At 41.2% G+C, this 21,524-nt stretch overlaps 1 protein-coding gene across 1 annotated transcript in view; it reads left to right on the top strand.

The window, feature by feature from the left end:
* The window catches only part of LOC139755260 (condensin complex subunit 1-like), a 549,693-nt gene that overhangs the window by 91,404 nt on the left and 436,765 nt on the right, over nucleotides 1-21,524 (top strand). The window contains exon 6 of the mRNA XM_071673408.1: nucleotides 17,300-17,450. Within this exon, the coding sequence (XP_071529509.1) occupies nucleotides 17,300-17,450 (151 nt within the window). The remainder of the gene's footprint in view (nucleotides 1-17,299; nucleotides 17,451-21,524) is intronic.

The following is a 21,524-nucleotide window of genomic DNA, read 5'->3' as shown; positions in this document are numbered from 1 at the left end:
GATATTTTGTCTTTTAGGGAAATGAAATACAAGGGTAAAGGGGGAGAATGGTTTAGAAATGTCTTGGGAGTGAAGTCAGGGGTTGGTGAGAGGACGAGAGCTAAGGAAAGAGTAGCACTACTCCAGAAGCAGGAGTTGTGGGACTGTGGGATAGGGTGTAAGGAAGTAGATTCTAGATTGATGTAGGTAAAACTGAAAGCGGATGATCAGAGATGGGTGAGTATTGGTGCTTATGCACCCGGTCATGAGAAGAAAGATTACGAGAGGCAAGTGTTTTGGGAACAGCTGAGTGAGTGTCAGCAGTTTTAGTGCATGGAACTAGGTATTAGTGATGGGTGATTTAAATGCAAAGGTAAGTAATGTGGCAGTTGAGGATATAATTGGTGAGCATGGGGTATTCATTGTTTATGAATGGAAATGGTGAAGAGCTTGTACAGTTGTGTACTGAAAAATGACTGGTGATTGGGAATACCTGGTTTAAAAAAGAGGGATATACTCAAGTATATGTATGTGAGTGGGAGAGTAGGTCAATGGGCATTATTAGATTATGTATATATTGAAAGGCATGTAAAAGATATACTTTTAGATGTAAATGTGCTGAGAGGGGCAGCTAGTGGAATGTCAGATCATTATCTTGTGAAGGCGAGGGAAAAGACTTATAGAGGGTTTTGAAAAAGAGATGACAGTGTCAGGGAAAGGAGAGTGGTGAGAGTAAGTGAGCCTGGAAAGGAGACTTGTGTGAAGAAATACTAGGAGAGATTGAGTGTAGAATGGCAAAAGGTGAGAGCAAATGAAGTGAGGGGAATGGATGAGAAATGGGAGGGATTTAAGGAAGCAGTGATGGCATGTACAAGAGATGCTTGTGGTATGCAAAAGATGGGAGATGGGGAGATTAGAAAGGGTAGTGATTGGTAGGATGAAGAGGTAAAGTGAAAGAGAAAAGAGAGGTGTTTGGCTGTTACTTAAGAGGAAGGATTGCAGATGATTGGGAGATATATAAGAGAAAGCGGTAGGAAGTTAAGAGGAAGGTACAAGGGTTGAAAAAATGGGCAAATAAGAGTTGGGGTGAGAAAGTATCATTAAACTTTAGGGATAAAAAAGAAAAAATGTTTGGAAGGGTGTTTTGGTTGGTGTTGTATGGGAAGTGAGAGTCATGAAGGGTGGTTTGGTTAAGAGAAGAGGTAGTGAAAGCCTCACTGAAGATGAAGTGCGGCAAGTAGGCAGGAGTGGATGGTATTGCAGTTGAACTTATTAAGAAAGTGGGTCACTGTGTTGTTGATTGGATGGTAAGGACATTCATCGTATGTATGGTTCATGATGAGGTGCTTGAGGATTGGCAGAGTGCATGTATAGTGCCATTGTATAAAGGCAAAGGGGATAAAGGTGAGTGTTCATACTTCAGAGGCATAAGTTTGTTGAGTATACCTGATAAATTGTATGGGAGTGTACTGATTGAGAGGTGAAGGCAGGTACAGAACGTTAGATTGGGGAGGAGCAGTGTGGATTCAAAATTGGTGGAGGATGTGTAGATCATGTGTTTACTTTGAAGAATGTGTGAGAAATACTTAGAAAAACAGATGGATTAGTGTGTGGCATTTATGGATCTGGGGAATTCATATGATAGGTTTGATAGAAATGCTTTGTGGAAGGTCTTTGAATCCCTCCTCAACTCCCAAATCCGTAAAAACCTCAAAAATCAGTCTTCTTGCTGATCACCTATGTGGCTTCTGTAATGCAAGATCCACTGATGATATTCTTTCCTACTTACTAATGTGTGGTTATCATCCCTGAAAGATTTTGGGGAGTCAGTTAAATTGCCTTTGACATATCCAAGGCTTTTGACAGTGTGTGTGGCATTGGGGTCTCATCACCAAGCTCCCCTCTTTTGGCTTCCCTCCCTCACTCAGCTCCTTCATATCTATCTTCCTCTCTGGCCGATCTGTCTCTATGGTTGCTGATTGATCAGCTTCCCCCCTTTTGTCCATCAACAGCAGTGTCCCTATAATAATCTCCTCTAATAATCTAATGCACTTATATGCTAACAACTCAACACTGCATTCATCTGCATCCTTCAATTCTGCTCCTTCTTCTCTCACTTGATCTGCATCACATCTTGACACAGCGTCCATAGTAAACTCAGACTTGGAGAGGATATCTCAGTGGGGTAGACAAAATCTTGCTACATTTAATGCTTCCAAGACGCAGTTTCTACCCATCTCTCTGTTGAAAATTCCTCAACTCTCTTTTCTCCTTTGACAGTTCTATAATTCCTCCTCCTGACTCAATGAACATACTTAGTATTACTGTAGCATCTGCTCTTTCTTGGAATGGCTAAGTCTGCCTCTAAGAATCTGGATGTCCTGTTTAGATGTCGAAACTTCTCTTCAGAACAGTTTCTCTGTTTATACAAGGGATTGATTAGTCCTTACATGGAGTACTGCTCTCATATTTGGGGTGATTCTAGCTCAGCATTCTCACTTACAGAGTTGAGCCGAAAGCAGTCCACTTTATAAAATGTTCCAGGCTAACTTCCCAACTTGTTCCCCATTGACCTCTTCTGTAGGTATTTCTTTGGTTTTTGCTCCTGAGAGCTGGCTGCTTGTGCCCATTCCTTTAGCTAGACCTTGCAATACTTGGCAAGCTGCTGTCACATGATTATTGTGTGGCCATCAGCAACTCAAGGGTGGACTGTTTTGGTACCTGCTTCTTTCCCTACACATTGAAGCTTTGGAATTGTCCACCTTCCATGTCTTTCCCAATGTCTGTGTCCAGGCACATTGTAAAAGACAGGTTTTTCACTTTCTCTAAAATTTGTAAATATTTTTTTTTCCATTTCAAAATTCTCTCTACACTTCAATTAAGGCCTACCCTTCATGTGGACTGAAACTTTCAACATAAAGAAAGGAAAACCTGTTAAAAGCAGTGAGAAAGTTTTATTGAGGATGTAAGGCTTGTGAATGAATAGGAAGAGAGGAGATTGAATGGTTCCCAGTGAAGGTCAGTGTGTGGCAGGGGTGTGTGATGTCACCATGGTTGTTCAATTTGTTTATGGATTGGGTGGTTAGGAAGTTGAATGCAAAAGTTATGGAAAGAGGGTAAAGTATGCAGGCTTTTGGGGATGAAAGGGCCTGGGAAGTGAGTTAGTTGTTGTTCGCCAATGATAGAGTGCTGGTGGCTGATTTGAGTGAGAAACTGGTGGTGGCTGATTTGAGCGAGAAACTTCAGAAGTTGGTGACTGAGTTTGGAAGAGTGTGTGAAAAGAGAAAGTTGAGAGTAAATATGAACAGAAGTGAGGTTAATAGGTTTTGTAGGGTTAAGGGACAAGTTAATCGGGATGTAAGTTTGAATGGAGAAAAATTGGAGGAATTGAATTCTTTTAGATATCTGGTATGGACATGGCAGCAAATGGAACCATGGAAGCGTAAGTGAGTCATAGGGTTTAGGAGGAGGGGAAGGTTATGGGAGTTATGAGGAATGTTTGGAAAGAGAGAGAATGTTATCTCAGAGAGCAAAAATGGGATCTTTGAAGAAAATAGTAGTTCCAACAATATTATATTGTTACGAGGCATGGACAATAGATTGGATTGCATGGAGGAGGATGAATGTGCTGGAAATAAAATGTTTGAGGACAGTATATGGTGTGAGGTGGTTTGATCAAGTAAGTAATGAAAGGATAAGAGAGATGTATGGAAATAAAGAAGAACATGATTAAGAGACTAGAAGAGGGTGTATTGAAATGGTTTGGACATAAGCAGAAAATTAGTGAGCAAAGGTTGACATTGAGGAGATGTGTCAGAACTGAACGGAACAAGGTGAAGTGGGAGACCAAATTAGAGGTGGAAGGATGGAGTGAAAATGATTTTGAGCGATTAGGGCCTGAACATGCAGGGGGATGAAAGGCGTGCATGGAATAGAGCGAGTTGGAATGATGTGGTATACTTCCAGGGTAAACCATGGGAAGGTCTGTGGGGTCTGGATGTGGATACGGAGCTTTGGTTTCGATGCATTGCACATAACAGCATGTGTATAGATGTGGCCTTTCTTCGTCTGTTTCCTGGCGCTACCTTGCTGATGCAGGGGGTAGCAGTCGGGAGAGGGGGAAAAGAAAAGAATGTGTATATTATCTTTTTTTTTTCCTTTATGCATTTGTGCTGTTTCTTGTGGGTACGGTGGCATCAGGAATGGATAAAATTGAGCAATTATGAATGTATGTTTTTTGTATTTTTTTGTTTTATTTTTTTGTACTTAATCGCTGTTTCTCGTGTCAGTGAGGTAGTGCAAGGAAACAGACGAAGAATGGCCCAACCACTCATATACACATATATATACATAATTGCCCATACATGCACATATACATACATATACCTTTCAATGTGTAACCACACTCTTTTTATTACCACACACCTCTCTTGCCCTATTATTACTTACTCAATCAAACCACCTCACACCGCATATTGTCCTGAAACATCTCATTTCCAGCACATCCACCCTCCTCTGCACAACTCTATCTATTGCCCATGCCTCGCAACCATATAACATTGTTGGAACCACTATTCCTTCAAACATACCCATTTTTGCTTTCGGAGATAATGTTCTCAGGTTCCATACATTTTTCAACGCTCCCAGAACTTTCGCCCCCTCCCCCACCCTATGATTCACTTCCGCTTCCATGATTCCATCCACTGCCAAATCATCTCCCAGATATCTAAAACACTTCACTTCCCTCAGTTTTTCTCCATTCAAACTTACCTCCCAGTTGACTTGTCTCTCAACCCTACTGTACCTAATAACCTTGCTCTTACTCACATTTACTCTCAGCTTTCTTATTTCACACACTTTACCAAACTCAGTCACCAGCTTCTGCAATTTCTCACATGAATCAGCCACCAGTGCTGTATCATCAACGAACAACAACTGACTCACTTCCTAAGCTCTCTCATCCACAACAGACTGCATACTTGCCCCTCTTTCCAAAACTCTTGCAATCACCTCCCTAACAACCCCAACCATAAACAAATTAAACAAACATGGAGACATCACACACCCCTGCCATAAAATGAACATTCACTGAGAACCAATCACTTTCCTCTCTTCCTACACGTACACATGCCTTACATCCTCGATAAAAACTTTTCACTGCTTCTAACAACTTTCCTCCCACACCATATATTCTTAATACCTTCCACAGAGCATCTCTATCAACTCTATCATATGCCTTCTCCAGATCCATAAATGCTTCATACAAATCCATTTGCTTTATTAAGTATTTCTCACATACATTCTTCAAAGCAAACACCTGATTCACATATCCTCTACCACTTCTGAAACCACACTGCTCTTCCCCAATCTGATGCTCTGTACATACCTTCACCCTCTCAATCAATACCCTCCCATATAATTTCCCAGGAATACTCAACAAACTTTTTTTTTTTTTTTTTCATACTATTCGCCATTTCCCGCATTAGCGAGGTAGCGTTAAGAACAGAGGACTGGGCCTTAGAGGGAATATCCTCACCTGGCCCCCTTCTCTGTTCCTTCTTTTGGAAAATAAAAAAAAAAAAAAAAAAAAAAAAAAAAAAAACGAGAGGGGAGGATTTCCAGCCACCCGCTCCCTCCCCTTTTAGTCGCCTTCTACGACACGCAGGGAATACATGGGAAGTATTCTTTCTCCCCTATCCCCAGGGATAGTTATACTGTGTATATATACCATGAAAATCACTAAAATCAAAAATTCCTTATGTAAAATGTAAGAATCTCTCCCTGCTCTTAATTCTATAACTGTAAATTATTTACCAAAATTTCAGAACTATATAAGATATCAAATGAAGCATGGCATAAATATTACAAATATACATCCTTTAAAAATGTGATACTGATTGACTTGGTCCTCACTAATAACAATGTTGATGCTATGTCCTCATCATACTGCAATTTTCCCATTTCAGATCTACACCTCTAGTTTATGGCAATGAAATACAAAAAAACCTGACCTTTGTGGATATGTAACTACTATTATACACTGTTATGTGCATATTTCAGCACATTTTACATTTGTGTAAAAATGTAAGTTTGTATAAATGCTACCTATTAATCACAGTTAATAATTTCTACACAGTTTTCAAAGTCAGTTAAATATAAAAATATATTAAGAAACTTTCTTATTCACAAGAGAAAACTACCCATACTTATAACGAGATAAAGCTTGCATTGGAAGTTTTGACGACAATTATGAGTTGAAAACACAATCCAATAATAAACCTTGTTCATTCTTTTTTCTAAGTAAATAAAGACATCTGACACTCAAGTATTAATGTAATATTAGAATTTCAATGCTTACTTTTACAATGAGGATATCATCAGAACAACACATAAACACAAACTTATACCTCTGTAATTTGAGTACTCACTCTTATCCCCTTTGCCTTTGTACAATGGCACTATGCACGCATTCTGCCAATCCTCAGGCACCTCACCATGAATCATACATACATTAAATAACCTTACCAACCAGTCAACAATACAGTCACCCCCTTTTTTAATAAATTCCACTGCAATACCATCCAAACCTGCTGCCTTGCCGGCTTTCATCTTCCGCAAAGCTTTTACTACCTCTTCTGTGTTTACCAAATCATTTTCCCTAACCCTCTCACTTTGCACACCACTTTGACCAAAACACCCTATATCTGCCACTTTATCATCAAACACATTCAACAAACCTTCAAAATACTCATTCCATCTCCTTCTCACATCACCACTACTTGTTATCACCTCCCCATTAGCCCCCTTCACAGAAGTTCCCATTTGCTCCCTTGTCTTACACACTTTATTTACCTCCTTCCAAAACATCTTTTTATTTTCCCTAAAATTTGATGATACTCTCTCACCCCAACTCTCATTTGCCCTCTTTTTCACCTCTTGCACCTTTCTCTTAATCTCCTGTCTCTTTCTTTTATACATCTCCCACTCATTTACATATTTTCCCTGCAAAAATCGTCCAAATGCCTCTCTCTTCTCTCACTAATAATCTTACTTCTTCATCCCACCGCTCACTACCCTTTCTAATCAACCCATCTCCCATGCTTCTCATGCCACAAGCATCTTTTGCTCAAGCCATCACTGCTTCCCTAAATACATCCCATTCCTCCCCCACTCAGGTGTTTGCTTTGAAGAATGTATGCGAGAAATACTTAGAAAAGCAAATGGATTTGTATGTAGCATTTATGGATCTGGAGAAGGCATATGATAGAGTTGATAGAGATGCTCTGTGGAAGGTATTAAGAATATATGGTGTGGGAGGCAAGTTGTTAGAAGCAGTGAAAAGTTTTTATCGAGGATGTAAGGTATGTGTACGTGTAGGAAGAGAGGAAAGTGATTGGTTCTCAGTGAATGTAGGTTTGCGGCAGGGGTGTGTGAAGTCTCCATGGTTGTTTAATTTGTTTATGGATGGGGTTGTTAGGGAGGTGAATGCAAGAGTTTTGGAAAGAGGGGCAAGTATGCAGTTTGTTGTGGATGAGAGAGCTTGGGAAGTGAGTCAGTTGTTGTTCGCTGATGATACAGCGCTGGTGGCTGATTCATGTGAGAAACTGCAGAAGCTGGTGACTGAGTTTGGTAAAGTGTGTGGAAGAAGAAAGTTAAGAGTAAATGTGAATAAGATCAAGGTTATTAGGTACAGTAGGGTTGAGGGTCAAGTCAATTGGGAGGTAAGTTTGAATGGAGAAAAACTGGAGGAAGTAAAGTGTTTTAGATATCTGGGTGTGGATCTGGCACCAGATGGAACCATGGAAGCGGAAGTGAATCATAGGGTGGGGGAGGGGGCGAAAATTCTGGGAGCCTTGAAGAATGTTTGGAAGTCGAGAACATTATCTCAGAAAGCAAAAATGGGTATGTTTGAAGGAATAGTGGTTCCAACAATGTTGTATGGTTGCGAGGCGTGGGCTATGGATAGAGTTGTGCGTAGGAGGGTGGATGTGCTGGAAATGAGATGTTTGAGGACAATATGTGGTGTGAGGTGGTTTGATCGAGTAAGTAATGTAAGGGTGAGAGAGATGTGTGGAAATAAAAAGAGTGTGGTTGAGATAGCAGAAGAGGGTGTTTTGAAATGGTTTGGTCACATGGAGAGAATGAGTGAGGAAAGATTGACCAAGAGGATATATGTGTCAGAGGTGGAGGGAACGAGGAGAAGTGGGAGACCAAATTGGAGGTGGAAAGATGGAGTGAAAAAGATTTTGTGTGATCGGGGCCTGAACATGCTGGATGGTGAAAGGCGTGCAACGAATAGAGTGAATTGGAATGATGTGGTATACCGGGATCGACGTGCTGTCAGTGGATTGAGCCAGGGCATGTGAAACGTCTGGGGTAAACCATGGAAAGTTTTGTGGGGCCTGAATGTGGAAAGGTATCTGTGGTTTCGGTGCATTATTACATGACAGCTAGAGACTGAGTGTGAACGAATGGGGCCTTTGTTGTCTTTTCCTAGTGCTACCTCACACACATTTGGGGGAGGGGGTTGTTATTCCATGTGTGGCGAGATGGCGATGAGAATAAATAAGGGCAGAAAGTATGAATTATGTACATGTGTATATATGTATATGTCTGTGTGTGTATATATGTGTGTACATTGAGATGTATAGGTATGTATATTTGTGTGTGTGGACGTGTATGTATATACATGTGTATGTCGGTGGGTTGGGCCATTCTTTCATTTGTTTCCTTGCGCTACCTCGCGAATGCGGGAGACAGCGACAAAAGCAAAATAAATAAAATAAATATATATATATCCCTTGGGATAGGGGAGAAAGAATACTTCCCGCGCATTCCTCACGTGTCGTAGAAGGCGACTAAAGGGGACGGGAGTGGGGGGCTGGAAACCCTCCCCTCTTGGTATTTTAACTTTTTTTCTAAAACGGGAAACAGAAGGAGTCACGCGAGGAGTGCTCATCCTCCTCGAAGGCTGAGATTGGGGTGTCTAAATATGTGTGGATGTAACCAAGATGAGAAAAAAGGAGAGATCGGTAGTATGTTTGAGGAAAGGAACCTAGATGTTTTGGCTCTGAGTGAAACGAAGCTCAAGGGTAAAGGGGAAGAGTGGTTTGGGAATGTCTTGGGGGTAAAGTCAGGGGTTAGTGAGAGGACAAGAGAAAGTGAAGGAGTAGCACTACTCCTGAAGCAGGAGTGGTGGGAGTATGTGATTGAGTGTAAGAAAGTAAACTCTAGATTGATATGGGTGAAACTGAAAGTGGATGGAGAGAGATGGGTGATTATTGGTGTATATGCACCTGGGCATGAGAAGAAAGATCATGAGAGGCAAGTGTTTTGGGAGCAGCTGAGTGAGTGTGTTAGTAGTTTTGATGCACGAGACCAGGTTTTAGTGATGGATGATTTGAATGCAAAGGTGAGTAATGTGGCAGTTGAGGGAATAATTGGTATACGTGGGGTGTTCAGTGTTGTAAATGGAAAAGGTGAAGAGCTTGTAGATTTATGTGCTGAAAAAGGACTGGTGATCGGGAATACCTGGTTTAAAAAGAGATATATACATAAGTATACTTATGTAAGTAGGAGAGATGGCCAGAGAGCATTATTGGATTACGTGTTAATTTATAGGCTTGTGAGAGAAACTTTTGGATGTTAATGTGCTGATAGGTGCAACTGAAGGGATGTCTGATCATTATCTTCTGGAGGCGAAGGTAAAGATTTGTAGAGGTTTTCAGAAAAGAAGAGAGAATGTTGGGGTGAAAAGAATGGTGAGAGTAAGTGAGCTTGGGAAGGAGAAATTGTGTGAGGAAGTACCAGGATAGATTGAGTACAGAATGGAAAAAGGTGAGAACAAAGGATGTAAGGGGAGTGGGGGAGGAATGGGAGGTATTTAGTGAAGCAGTGATGGCTTGCACAAAAGATACTTGTGGCATGAGAAGCGAGGGAGGTGGGCAGATTAGAAAGGGTAGTGAGTGGGGGGATGAAGAAGTAAGATTATTAGTGAAAGAGAAGAGAGAGGTATTTGGATGATTTTTGCAGGGAAATAATGGAAATGACTGGGAGATGTATAAAAGAAAGAGGCAGGAGGTCAAGAGAAAGGTGCAAGAGGTGAAAAAGAGGGCAAATGAAAGTTGGGGTGAGAGAGTATCATTAAATTTTAGAGAGAATAAAAAGATGTTTTGGAAGGAGGTAATTAAAGTGCATAAGACATGGGAACTTCAGTGAAAGGGGCTAATGGGGAGGTGATAACAAGTAGTGGTGATGTGAGGAGATGGAGTGAGTATTTTGAAGGTTTGTTGAATGTGTTTGATGAGAGAGTGGCAGATATAGGATGTTTTGGCCAAGTTGATGTGCAAAGTGAGATGGTTAGGGAGAGTGATTTGGTAAACAGAGAAGAGGTAGTAAAAGCTTTGTGGAAGATGAAAGCCGGCAAGGCAGCGGGTTTGGATGGTATTGCAATGGAATTTATTAAAAAAGGAGGTGACTGTATACTTTACTGGTTGGTAAGGTTATTTAATGTATGTATGACTCATGGTGAGGTGCCTGAGGCTTGACGGAATGCTTGCATAGTGCCATTGTGCAAAGGCAAAGGGGATAAAGGTGAGTGCTCAAATTACAGAGGTATAATTTGTTGAGTAATCCTGGTAAATTATATGGGAGGGTATTGATTGAGAGGGTGAAGGCATGTACAGAGCATCAGATTGGGGAAGAGCAGTGTGGTTTCAGGAGTGGTAGAGTAAGTGTCGATCAGGTGTTTGCTTTGAAGAATGTAGGTGAGAAATACTTAGAAAAGCAAATGGATTTGTATGTAGCATTTATGGATCTGGAGAATGCATATGATAGAGTTGATAGAGATGCTCTGTGGAAGGTATTAAGAATATATGGTGTGGGAGGCAAGTTGTTAGAAGCAGTGAAAAGTTTTTATCGAGGATGTAAGGCATGTGTACGTGTAAGAAGAGAGGAAAGTGATTGGTTCTCAGTGAATGTAGGTTTGCGGCAGGGTTGCGCAATGTCTCCATGGTTGTTTAATTTGTTTATGGATGGGGTTGTTAAGGAGGTGAATGCAAGAGTTACGGAAAGAGGGGCAAGTATGCAGCCTGTTGTGGATGAGAGAGCTTGGGTAGTGAGTCAGTTGTTGTTCGCTCATGATACAGCACTGGTGGCTGATTCGTGTGAGAAACTGCAGAAGCTGGTGACTGAGTTTGGTAAAGTGTGTGAAAGAAGAAAGCTGAGAGTAAATGTGAATAAGAGCAAGGTTATTAGGTACAGTAGGGCTGAGGGTCAAGTCAATTGGGAGGTAAGTTTGAATGGAGAAAAACTGGAGGGAGTAAAGTGTTTTAGATATGTGAGAGTGGATTTGGCAGTGGATGGAACCATGGAAGCAGAAGTGAATCATAGGGTGGGGGAGGGGGCGAAAGTTCTGGGAGCGTTGAAGAATGTGTGGAAGTCGAGAACAATATCTCGGAAAGCAAAAATGGTTATGTTTGAATGAATAGTGGTTCCAACAATGTTATATGGTTGTAAGGCTTGGGCTATAGATAGAGTTGTGTGGAGGAGGGTGGATGTGCTGGAAATGAGATGTTTGAGGACAATATGTACTCAAACATCTCATTTCCAACACATCCACCCTCCTGTGCACAACCCTATCTTTAGCCCACGCCTCGCAACCATATAACATTGTTGGAACCACTATTCCTTCAAACATACCCATTTTTGCTTTCCGAGATAATGTTCTCACCTTCCACACATTCTTCAATGCTCCCTTGCCTGACCCAGGTACCCATTTTATTGATGAACCCCTAGGGATGGATGAATAGCAGAGTTGATTGTGGACTGCCAAATGCCACCAAGATTTTTACCTATTTGCTTGACTCTGGGTAGCCCTTGAATGCATCATGGACAGGAATGTTAACCGCTACACCATATATGTTTGAAACATCCCATAAAGCATTCCAATCAAGTTTCTTATATGCTTTCTTCAGATCTATAAAAGCTGCATACAACTTTTTGCCTTTTGCTAGATATCTTCCACAGTCATCTTTACCAGTAAAATCTGATCCATATATCGCCAACCTTTCCTAAAACCCCTTGCTTTTCACTTATTCTGCATTCAGTCACCTTCATCACTCTATTGATTAACATTCTTGCATGCACTTTCATGGTATGCGTAACAGACTTATTCCCCTATAATTGCTACATACATCCTTTGCACTTATTTCTTTAAAGAAACACTAATAGCTTTCACCCAATCCTCAGGCACAACCTTCTGTTTCCATGCTATATTACATATCATATGCATCCACTCTACCACACTTTCTCCTCTATTCTTGAGAATTTCAGCCATAATCCCATCCATTCCAGGTGCCTTTCCTACTTTCAGCCTTATTATTGCCCTTCTTACTGTCATTTTTGCTATAGGCCTTGCACTTGTATCCTTTTCCTTCTATCCTCCATATCCATGCATGTAACAACTGCTTTCTCCTCTTCTCCCATATTCATCAGTTCTTCAAAATACTCTTTCCGTCTTTCTTTCACTTCCTTCTTTTGATTCAGCAATTCCCCTTCCTTATTTCTCACATATACGTTTCCATCTTAAATCCACCTCAAATCCACCTCTTTCCTTTTTTGCCTTCTTCCATTATAAGTTTTTATTATCTTGAATCTTTTTACTCAACTTTCTTCCAAGATCTTCAACTACTCTTTATTTGCTTTCCTCTATCAGCTTCTTAACATTCTACTTACATATTTCTTATTCTTTCCCCCTCTGCTGAACCTCCACTGGTACATTCTCATCAAGCAATCTGCCCTATGACTTTTTCTTTTCTTACACAGCATTTCTGATCTCTTCCATCCACCATACATTGCCCATTTTATTCTTACATCTCATGGCCTTGTATCCAGCTACTAATTCTACAACCTTTAATATTATTTCTCTAAACTTTTAAATACCTCTTTCACATATGACTGCACCCTTCATTCACTGCACTTCCATCAAAGCTTTCAGTTACCTTCCTTTCATACTCCTCCCTGCATTTATTCTGATTCATCTTCTTGCCTGCCAACACTTTTACCTCTCCATTCTCCCTTACATCATCCCTCCACTTCTCATTGATCCTCATCTCCACAAGAAGTGCAAAAGGGTCAGAGTCTCCAAAGAATCCTCTCACAACTCTAGCATCTAGCACAGCCTTTCTCAATCTTTCATCTGCTGCCACATAGTCAGTCAAAGCCATTTGCTCTTCTCTTCCATCATTCCTCATATCTATGGATCATCATGTGATGAAAAAAGGTTTTTGCAAGGAATAAACCCTTCTCAGCACTTGCAAGGAATAAACCCCTCTCAGCACAAATATCCACAAGAAACTTCAGTTCCCATTTACTCGGCACTCCCCTTTTACCAGTTGTCTCATGAATTTCATCACATCCCACTTTCACATTCATATCACCCAGCATGACCACGTTTCTGTCATTCTCAAAGCAGTTTATACTGGCTTTCATATTTCATCACCCTCAGTCATTCATCTCTTTTAATCCTCGGCATAACTAGTTGACTCCATTGCTGTTTCTTAGCCTTTTGTGCCTCATCCTTGGCAGGGGGCAACTCCAGCACTGTTTTAAAAACTATAAGTCACAGCACACCTCAGGTGTTTGTCTAAATTTAGAAGTATTGCCCTGATGGAGTTGGGCAATGCTTCCCCTTTATTTCCACCCCTAGGGTGTGTTCTAATGAGGTCACCACATGAAGGCAGGGTAAGACTTGGATACAATAGTAAAACTAGAGTACCCCAATGAGGAACTGAAACTTGACAATTTTCCCGAATTTTAACTCACACGCACACGCACGCACGCACGTATGCACGCACACACACACGCACACACACACACACACACACACACACACACACACACACACACACACACACACACACACACACACTTTTCATTGTTTATCATGCAGCCACTGCACAAAAATGAAATCCACTGGTGATACTCTTTTCTATCTTACTAATGTTTGGTTATTATCCCTTAAAGATTTTGGGAAATTTATGTAGTTGCCTATCTGAAGCTTTTGGCGAGATGTGGCACATGGGTCTCATCTCTAAGCTCCCCTCTTTTGGCTTCTTACCCTCTCTTTGCTCCATCATATCTAGCTTCCTCTCTGGCCAAGCTATCTTTGTTGTTAACAGATGAGCATCTCCTCCCCTTTTCTCCAATATTGGTGTCACTCAAGATTCTCTCCTGTCTCCTACATTTTTTCTCCATTTTACTTGCAAATTTTCTTTCTTCCATAGATCACCAAATGCACTTGTTTGCTGATGGCTAAGCACTGAATTCCTCCACAGCCTTCAATTTTACTCATTCTTCTCCTACTCAGCTTGCTCAGTTAACTCAGACTTGGATGGTATCTTAATGGGGTAGATGAAATCTGATTAAGTTTGATGCCTCCCAAATCCAGTTTCTGCCCATTTCTCTTATCAAAAATTCCTCACAACTTTCCTCTCACCTTTGACAGTTCTGTAAATCCACCTCTTAATTCAGTAAACATTCTTGGCATTACTGTAACATCCACTTTATCTTGGAAACTGTACATAACAGAAATAGCTAAGTCTGCATCTAAGAAACTGGGAGTCCTGATTACATGTTGAAATTCTTTTTTTCTTCCAAACAGTTGCTCTGTTAATACAAAGGGTTGATCTGTCCTTGGATGCAGTAGTGCTTTCATATCTTTGGTGGCTCTAGCACTGGATTCGTGTTTGACAAAGTTGAGTTGAAAGTGGTCTGGCTCATAAACTCTAGAGGCTAACTTCGAAACTTGACCTGCTTGCCCTATGGCAGGATGTGGTATAGGGGTCTCATCCCTAAGCTCCCCTGTTTTGGCTTCTCACCTTTACTTTGCTCCCTTATATCTAGCTTCCTCTCTGGCCAAGATATCTTTGTGGTTGTTGATGGATGAGCCTCTCCCCCTTTTCTCCATCAACAGTGGTGTCCCTCAAGGTTCCGTCCTGTCTCATACACTTTTTCTCCATTTTGTCAACAATTTACTTTCTTCTGTGGGTATTACTTTGGATTTTTTCCCAAGAGCTGGTTGCTTGTGTGGCCCAACCATAAGCTAGACCACACAATACTTGGCAAGCTGCTGAGTCACATGATCACTTCACGGTCATTGGTTGTTTAAGGATAGATTATTTGATAACTGTTTCTTTCCCTACACCCCGAAGCTTTGGAACTGTCTAGTTTTCATGTCTTTCCCATCAACTATGACCTGGCTCATTTTGAAAGACAAGTTTTTCACTCCTCCAAAATTCCTAAATACTGTCTCCTCTTTATCCCTTTCATTAACCTCTGTATATTTCAGTTAAAGCCCAGCAATGATGTGGACTTTTGTCTGTAACTAGAGCCTCCAACTTTTTTTCTCTCCTTGAAGTTTTCTGATACTTGCTTACCCCAATTCTCATTTGCTGTGTTTTTCTGCCACTTCACTCTTCTCTTAACCTCGTACTGCTTTCTCTTGTCAGTCTCTCAGTTACTTGCACTTCTTTCCTGCAGATAACACCTATACATGTGTCTTTTCATTAGCGAGCAATATAACTCCTCAACCCACTATTCGCTCACCTTTCTAACCTGTCCACCTCCCAGCATCTGCAGGCTACCTACTTTTCACACATGTATACAGTGCTTAGATAAGTACTACCAAATGCTGACCCACTTAACTAGCTTTATTTGCTCTCACCTTTTTGCCATTCTACACTCAGGTATCTCTTCACACAAGCCTCTTTCAAGCTCACTTTCTTTCCCAACCATATCATTTGCTCTTTTCTTAAAGACTGTAAACCTTTTCCCTCACCTCCACCAAAAAATGATCAGACATTCCACCACTATCCCCCTGAGCACATTCACAGCCAAAATTCTCACCTTTGCTTACCCGTCAATGGGTACATAATCCTGAAGTGCTCGTGACCCACCATTCTTACTCTATTTATGTACAGTAGCTAAGATGACTTGGCCTTTTTTACATTAATTGTAAGAAAATAGTATGGACAAGGTAGTATTGTAGTTTGTAGGCAGCCAATGACCAGGGAGATGTATTACCTGTACTACCCACTTGGGTATGGAGAATGTTAGTGACAGTTGCTAAGTGAGTGACCTCTTCATTGGTTGTCAACTTGCACTCTTCAGATGCAGGTAGCTGTCTTTTCTTTCTGCCTCACCCATATGTGAAACGATGGCATTCTGTCCACATACATACAATCTCTCCTTGTCACACAACACTTAATAACACTTATCTCACACACCACATTCTTCTTAATTCAAGATTTTTCCCTTGGTGAGGACTCTGCACTAACCTTGCCTTTTGGCAAAATGGCAGGAGTAATAGATTGAAGTTGTTGGTGGAAGATTAGACAGGAGCATTAGGCAGAAACATTAGGTAGAAGTATTAAGTAGGAACATTAGATGGGAGCATTAGGTAAAAGCAGTAGATTGGAGCATTGCGTCGACACCTTGGGTAAAAGTAGTTGGGTCGAACATTATGTAGAAGCCTCTGAAAATACTGCTCTAGGGTTGCCCTCTACCAGTGGCCTGTTAAGCATGAGGCATTAAGGGCTAAAGAGTGTCATTGAAGTATACCATTTATGAAGACTTCTGCTGTGGCCATGCCTTTGAGGGAGTTCCCAAAGGGAACAGGTTTCAGGGATATAAATAGATAACTTATTGCAGTCGAGACGCGAACTTGACATTCACAAATTTTGCGCAATCCTTTTGTAAAGTTCTAATCTCCTTGGCCCTGGGATTAAATGTTACCCACACACAGAGTGAAATTAAACATTATATAGGCAGTAGAACCCTATGTAGTTTCTGTTGTTGGGGCCCATATGCATGTTTTCGAAATTGAGTGTTGGGTTTAGTTTATCAGAACCCTGTACTTTATCTCCTGCCTTCTTCTTAAAGTACTATGTTTGATATATTCTTTTGAGGATGATTTTTGTGAGATTTTGATTGGTTGATATATGCCACAATGATGCCTTTGGAATTGCATTGAAAATGCTCATAACATATTATCTCACAAAATTATCCTTAGGATTATGGGAGTAAGAATACTGCCTGCATCTCCTGAAGGTTGTAGAAGGTGATTAAGGGGCACAAGCCAAGGGCTGAATATCCTCTCTTGTTTTGCTTTCCAACAGAAAGAAAAGAGGAGGGAGCCAAGTGAGGATTGCTTATTCTAAGGCTCATTCCTGTGTTCTTGAAATTACCCTTATCATGTAGGAAACAGTGAACACTTATGAAGGAAATATAATTCTTACATAGTGGTTCAACATTTCCACAGTCTGATTGCAAACTGCTGTTACAAGATTCTTGAATCTCCAAGTATGAATTCAGCTCGTACCAAACCTGCTCGTGACTCCATATTCCAGATCATCGGTACTCTGATAAAGAAATTCAATCACGGACTTGGTTGCTCCTTGAAACTTATGCAGGTCAGTATTGCATTTAATTTTTATGAAGTAACTGAATGTATTGCTAATTGCTACATCATTTGATGTGGGACAGATATCTTTAATTGTCTTTCTAAATGTTTTAACGTTAAATTGAACAAGTGATCATCACATCTGTATTGCACATTCACAGGCCATTCCTCTGCATCAGTATGATAAGGCTTTGTATGATTACCAGAATTAACATTTATGAACAATTATCACCAAATATTTTTATTTCTTGTAAAAGCATCATTTATAAGTGCTGAGATTCCCTTCTACAATGATTTTTTGTGTCATATCCTGTACCAGAGTACAATGTATTACAGTATACATAAAACACACACACACACACACACACACACACGTTTTTGATATCTGGGAGTGGAATTGGCAGCAAATGGAACCATGGAAGGGAAGTGAGTCATAGGGTAGGGAAGGTGGCAAAGGTCCTGGGAGCAATGAAGAATGTGGAGAAAGAGAGAATGATATCTTGGAGAGCAAAAATGGGTATGTTTGAAGGTATAGTATTTCCAGTAGTGTTATATGGTTGCGAGGCAAGGGTTATAGATAGGACTGTATTGAGGAGGGTGGATGTGTTGGAAATGAAATGTTTGAGGATATGTGTTGTGAAATGATTTGATTGAATAAGCAATGAAAGGGTGAGAGAGAGGTGTGATAATAAAAAGAGTGTGGTTGAGAGAGCAGAAGAGGGTGCTGAAATGGTTTGGACATATGGAGAGAATGAGTGAAGTAAGGTTGACAAAAAGGATATATGTGTCAGGGGTGGAGGGAACAAGAGGTGGGAGACTAAATTGGAGGTGGATGGATGGTGTGAAAAAGATTTTTAGTGGTCGGGGCCTGAACGTTCAGGAGGATGAAAGGTGTGTTCGGAATAGAATGAACTGGAACGATGTGGTGTACTAGGATCAATGTGGTGTCAGTATACTGAACCAGGGCATGTGAAGCGTCTGGGGTAAACCATGGAAAGCTCTGTGGGGCCTGGATGTGGATAGGTTATGGTGCATTACACATGATAGCTGGAGAATGAGTGTGAACGTATGTGGCCTTTTTCCACCTGTTTCCTAGTGTTACTTTGCTGACACAGGGAGTGGCAATGCTGTTTCCTGTGAGGCAGGGTGGCAACGGGAATTGTTAAAGGCAAGCAAGTATGAATATGTACAAGTGTATATATGTATATGTATGTTTTTTATTTATTATACTTTGTCGCTGTCTCCCGCGTTAGCGAGGTAGCGCAAGGAAACAGACGAAAGAATGGCCCAACCCACCCACATACACATGTATGTACATAAACGCCCACACATGCACATATATGTACCTATACATTTCAACGTATACATACATATACATAGACAGACAAATACATACATACACATGTTCATATTCATACTTGCTGCCTTCATCCATTCCTGCTGCCACCCTGCCACACTTGAAATGGCACCACCCTCCTCCCACGTGCACGTGACGTAGTGCTACAAAAAGACAACAAAGGCCACATTTGTTCACACTCAGTCTCTAGCTGTCATGTGTAATGCACCGAAACCACAGCTCCCTTTCCACATCCAGGCCCCACAAAACTTTCCATGGTTTACCCCAGATGCTTCACATGCACTGGTTCAATCCATTGACAGTACGTCGACCTCGGTATACCACATCCTCCAATTCACTCTATTCCTTGCACACTTTTCACCCTCCTGTATGTTCAGGCACCGATCGCTCTAATATTTTTCACTCTATCCTTCCATCTTCAATTTGGTCTCCCACTTTCCTCGTTCCCTCCACCTCTTACACATATATCCTCTTTGTCAATCTTTCCTCACTCATTCTCTCCATGTGACCAAAGCACTTCAATACACCCTCTTCTGCTCTCTCAACCACTCTCTTTTTATTACCACACATCTCTCTTACCCGTTCATTACTTACTCGTTCAAACCACCTCACACTACATATTGTCCTCAAATATCTCATTTCCAACACATTCACCCTCATCTGCACAACCCTATTTATAGCCCATGCCTCACAACCATATAACATTGTTGGAACCACTATTCCTTCAAACATACCCATTTTTGCTCTCCAAGATAATATTCTCGCTTTCCACACATTCTGCAATGCTCCCAGAACCTTTGCCCCCTCCCTCACCCTATGACTCACTTCCGCTTGCATGGTTCCATCCGCTGCCAAATCCACTCCCAGATATCTAAAACACTTCACTTCCTACAGTTTTTCTCCATTTAAACTTACCTCCCAATTTACTTGTTTCTCAACCCTACTGAACCTAATAACCTTGCTGTTATTGACATTTACTCTCAGCTTTCTTCTTTCACACACTTTACCAAACTCAGTCACCAACTTCTGCAGTTTCTCACCTGAATCAGCCACCAGTGCTGTATCATCAGCGAACAACAATTGATTTACTTCCCAAGCTCTCTCGTCCATAACAGACTGCATACTTGCCCCTCTCTCTAAAACTCTTGCATTCATCTCCCTAACCACCCCATCCATAAACAAATCAAACAACCATGGAGACATCTCGCACCCCTCTCGCAAACCAACATTCACTGGGAACCAATCACTTTCCTCTCTTCCTACTCGTACACATGCCTTACATCTTCGATAAAAACTTTTCACTGCTTCTAGCAACTTACCTCCCACACCATATACTCTTAATACCTTCCATGGAGCATCTCTATCAACTCAATCATACACCCTCTCCAGATCCATAGATTTTTTTTTTTTTTTTTTTTTTTTTTTTTTTTTTTTTTTTTATACTTTGTCGCTGTCTCCCGCGTTTGCGAGGTAGCGCAAGGAAACAGACGAAAGAAATGGCCCAAACCCCCCCCCCCATACACATGTACATACACACGTCCACACACGCAAATATACATACCTACACAGCTTTCCATGGTTTACCCCAGACGCTTCACATGCCTTGCTTCAATCCACTGACAGCACGTCAACCCCTGTATACCACATGACTCCAATTCACTCTATTTCTTGCCCTCCTTTCACCCTCCTGCATGTTCAGGCCCCGATCACACAAAATCTTTTTCACTCCATCTTTCCACCTCCAATTTGGTCTCCCTCTTCTCCTCGTTCCCTCCACCTCCGACACATATATCCTCTTGGTCAATCTCTCCTCACTCATTCTCTCCATGTGCCCAAACCATTTCAAAACACCCTCTTCTGCTCTCTCAACCACGCTCTTTTTATTTCCACACATCTCTCTTACCCTTACGTTACTTACTCGATCAAACCACCTCACACCACACATTGTCCTCAAACATCTCATTTCCAGCACATCCATCCTCCTGCGCACATCTCTATCCATAGCCCACGCCTCGCAACCATACAACATTGTTGGAACCACTATTCCCTCAAACATACCCATTTTTGCTTTCCGAGATAATGTTCTCGACTTCCACACATTTTTCAAGGCTCCCAAAATTTTCGCCCCCTCCCCCACCCTATGATCCACTTCCGCTTCCATGGTTCCATCCGCTGACAGATCCACTCCCAGATATCTAAAACACTTCACTTCCTCCAGTTTTTCTCCATTCAAACTCACCTCCATAGATACTGCATACAAATCCATCTGTTTTTCTAAGTATTTCTCACATTCTTCAAAGCAAATACCTGATCCACACATCCTCTACCACTTCTGAAACCACACTGCTCTTCCCCAATCTCATGCTCTGTACATGTCTTCACTCTCTCTATCAATACCTTCCCATATAATTTCCCAGGATTACTCAGCAAACTTATACCTCTGTAATTTGAAGAATCACCTTTATCCACTTTGCCTTTGTTTAATGGCACTATGGCATTCTGCCAATCCTTAGGCACCCCACCATGAACCATCCATACATTAAATATCCTCACCAACCAGTCAACAACACAGTCACCCCCTTTTTTTAATAAATTCTACAGCAATACCATCCAAACCCGCGGCCTTGCTGGCTTTCATCTTCCGCAAAGCTTTCACTGCCTCTTCTCTGTTTACCAAATCATTCTCCCTGACCCACCTCACTTTGCCCACCACCTTGACCAAAACAC

This window comes from Panulirus ornatus, chromosome 1, assembly GCF_036320965.1.
Source record: "Panulirus ornatus isolate Po-2019 chromosome 1, ASM3632096v1, whole genome shotgun sequence".
NCBI lineage: Eukaryota > Metazoa > Arthropoda > Malacostraca > Decapoda > Palinuridae > Panulirus > Panulirus ornatus.
This window is presented reverse-complemented; position numbering and strand designations above follow the sequence as displayed.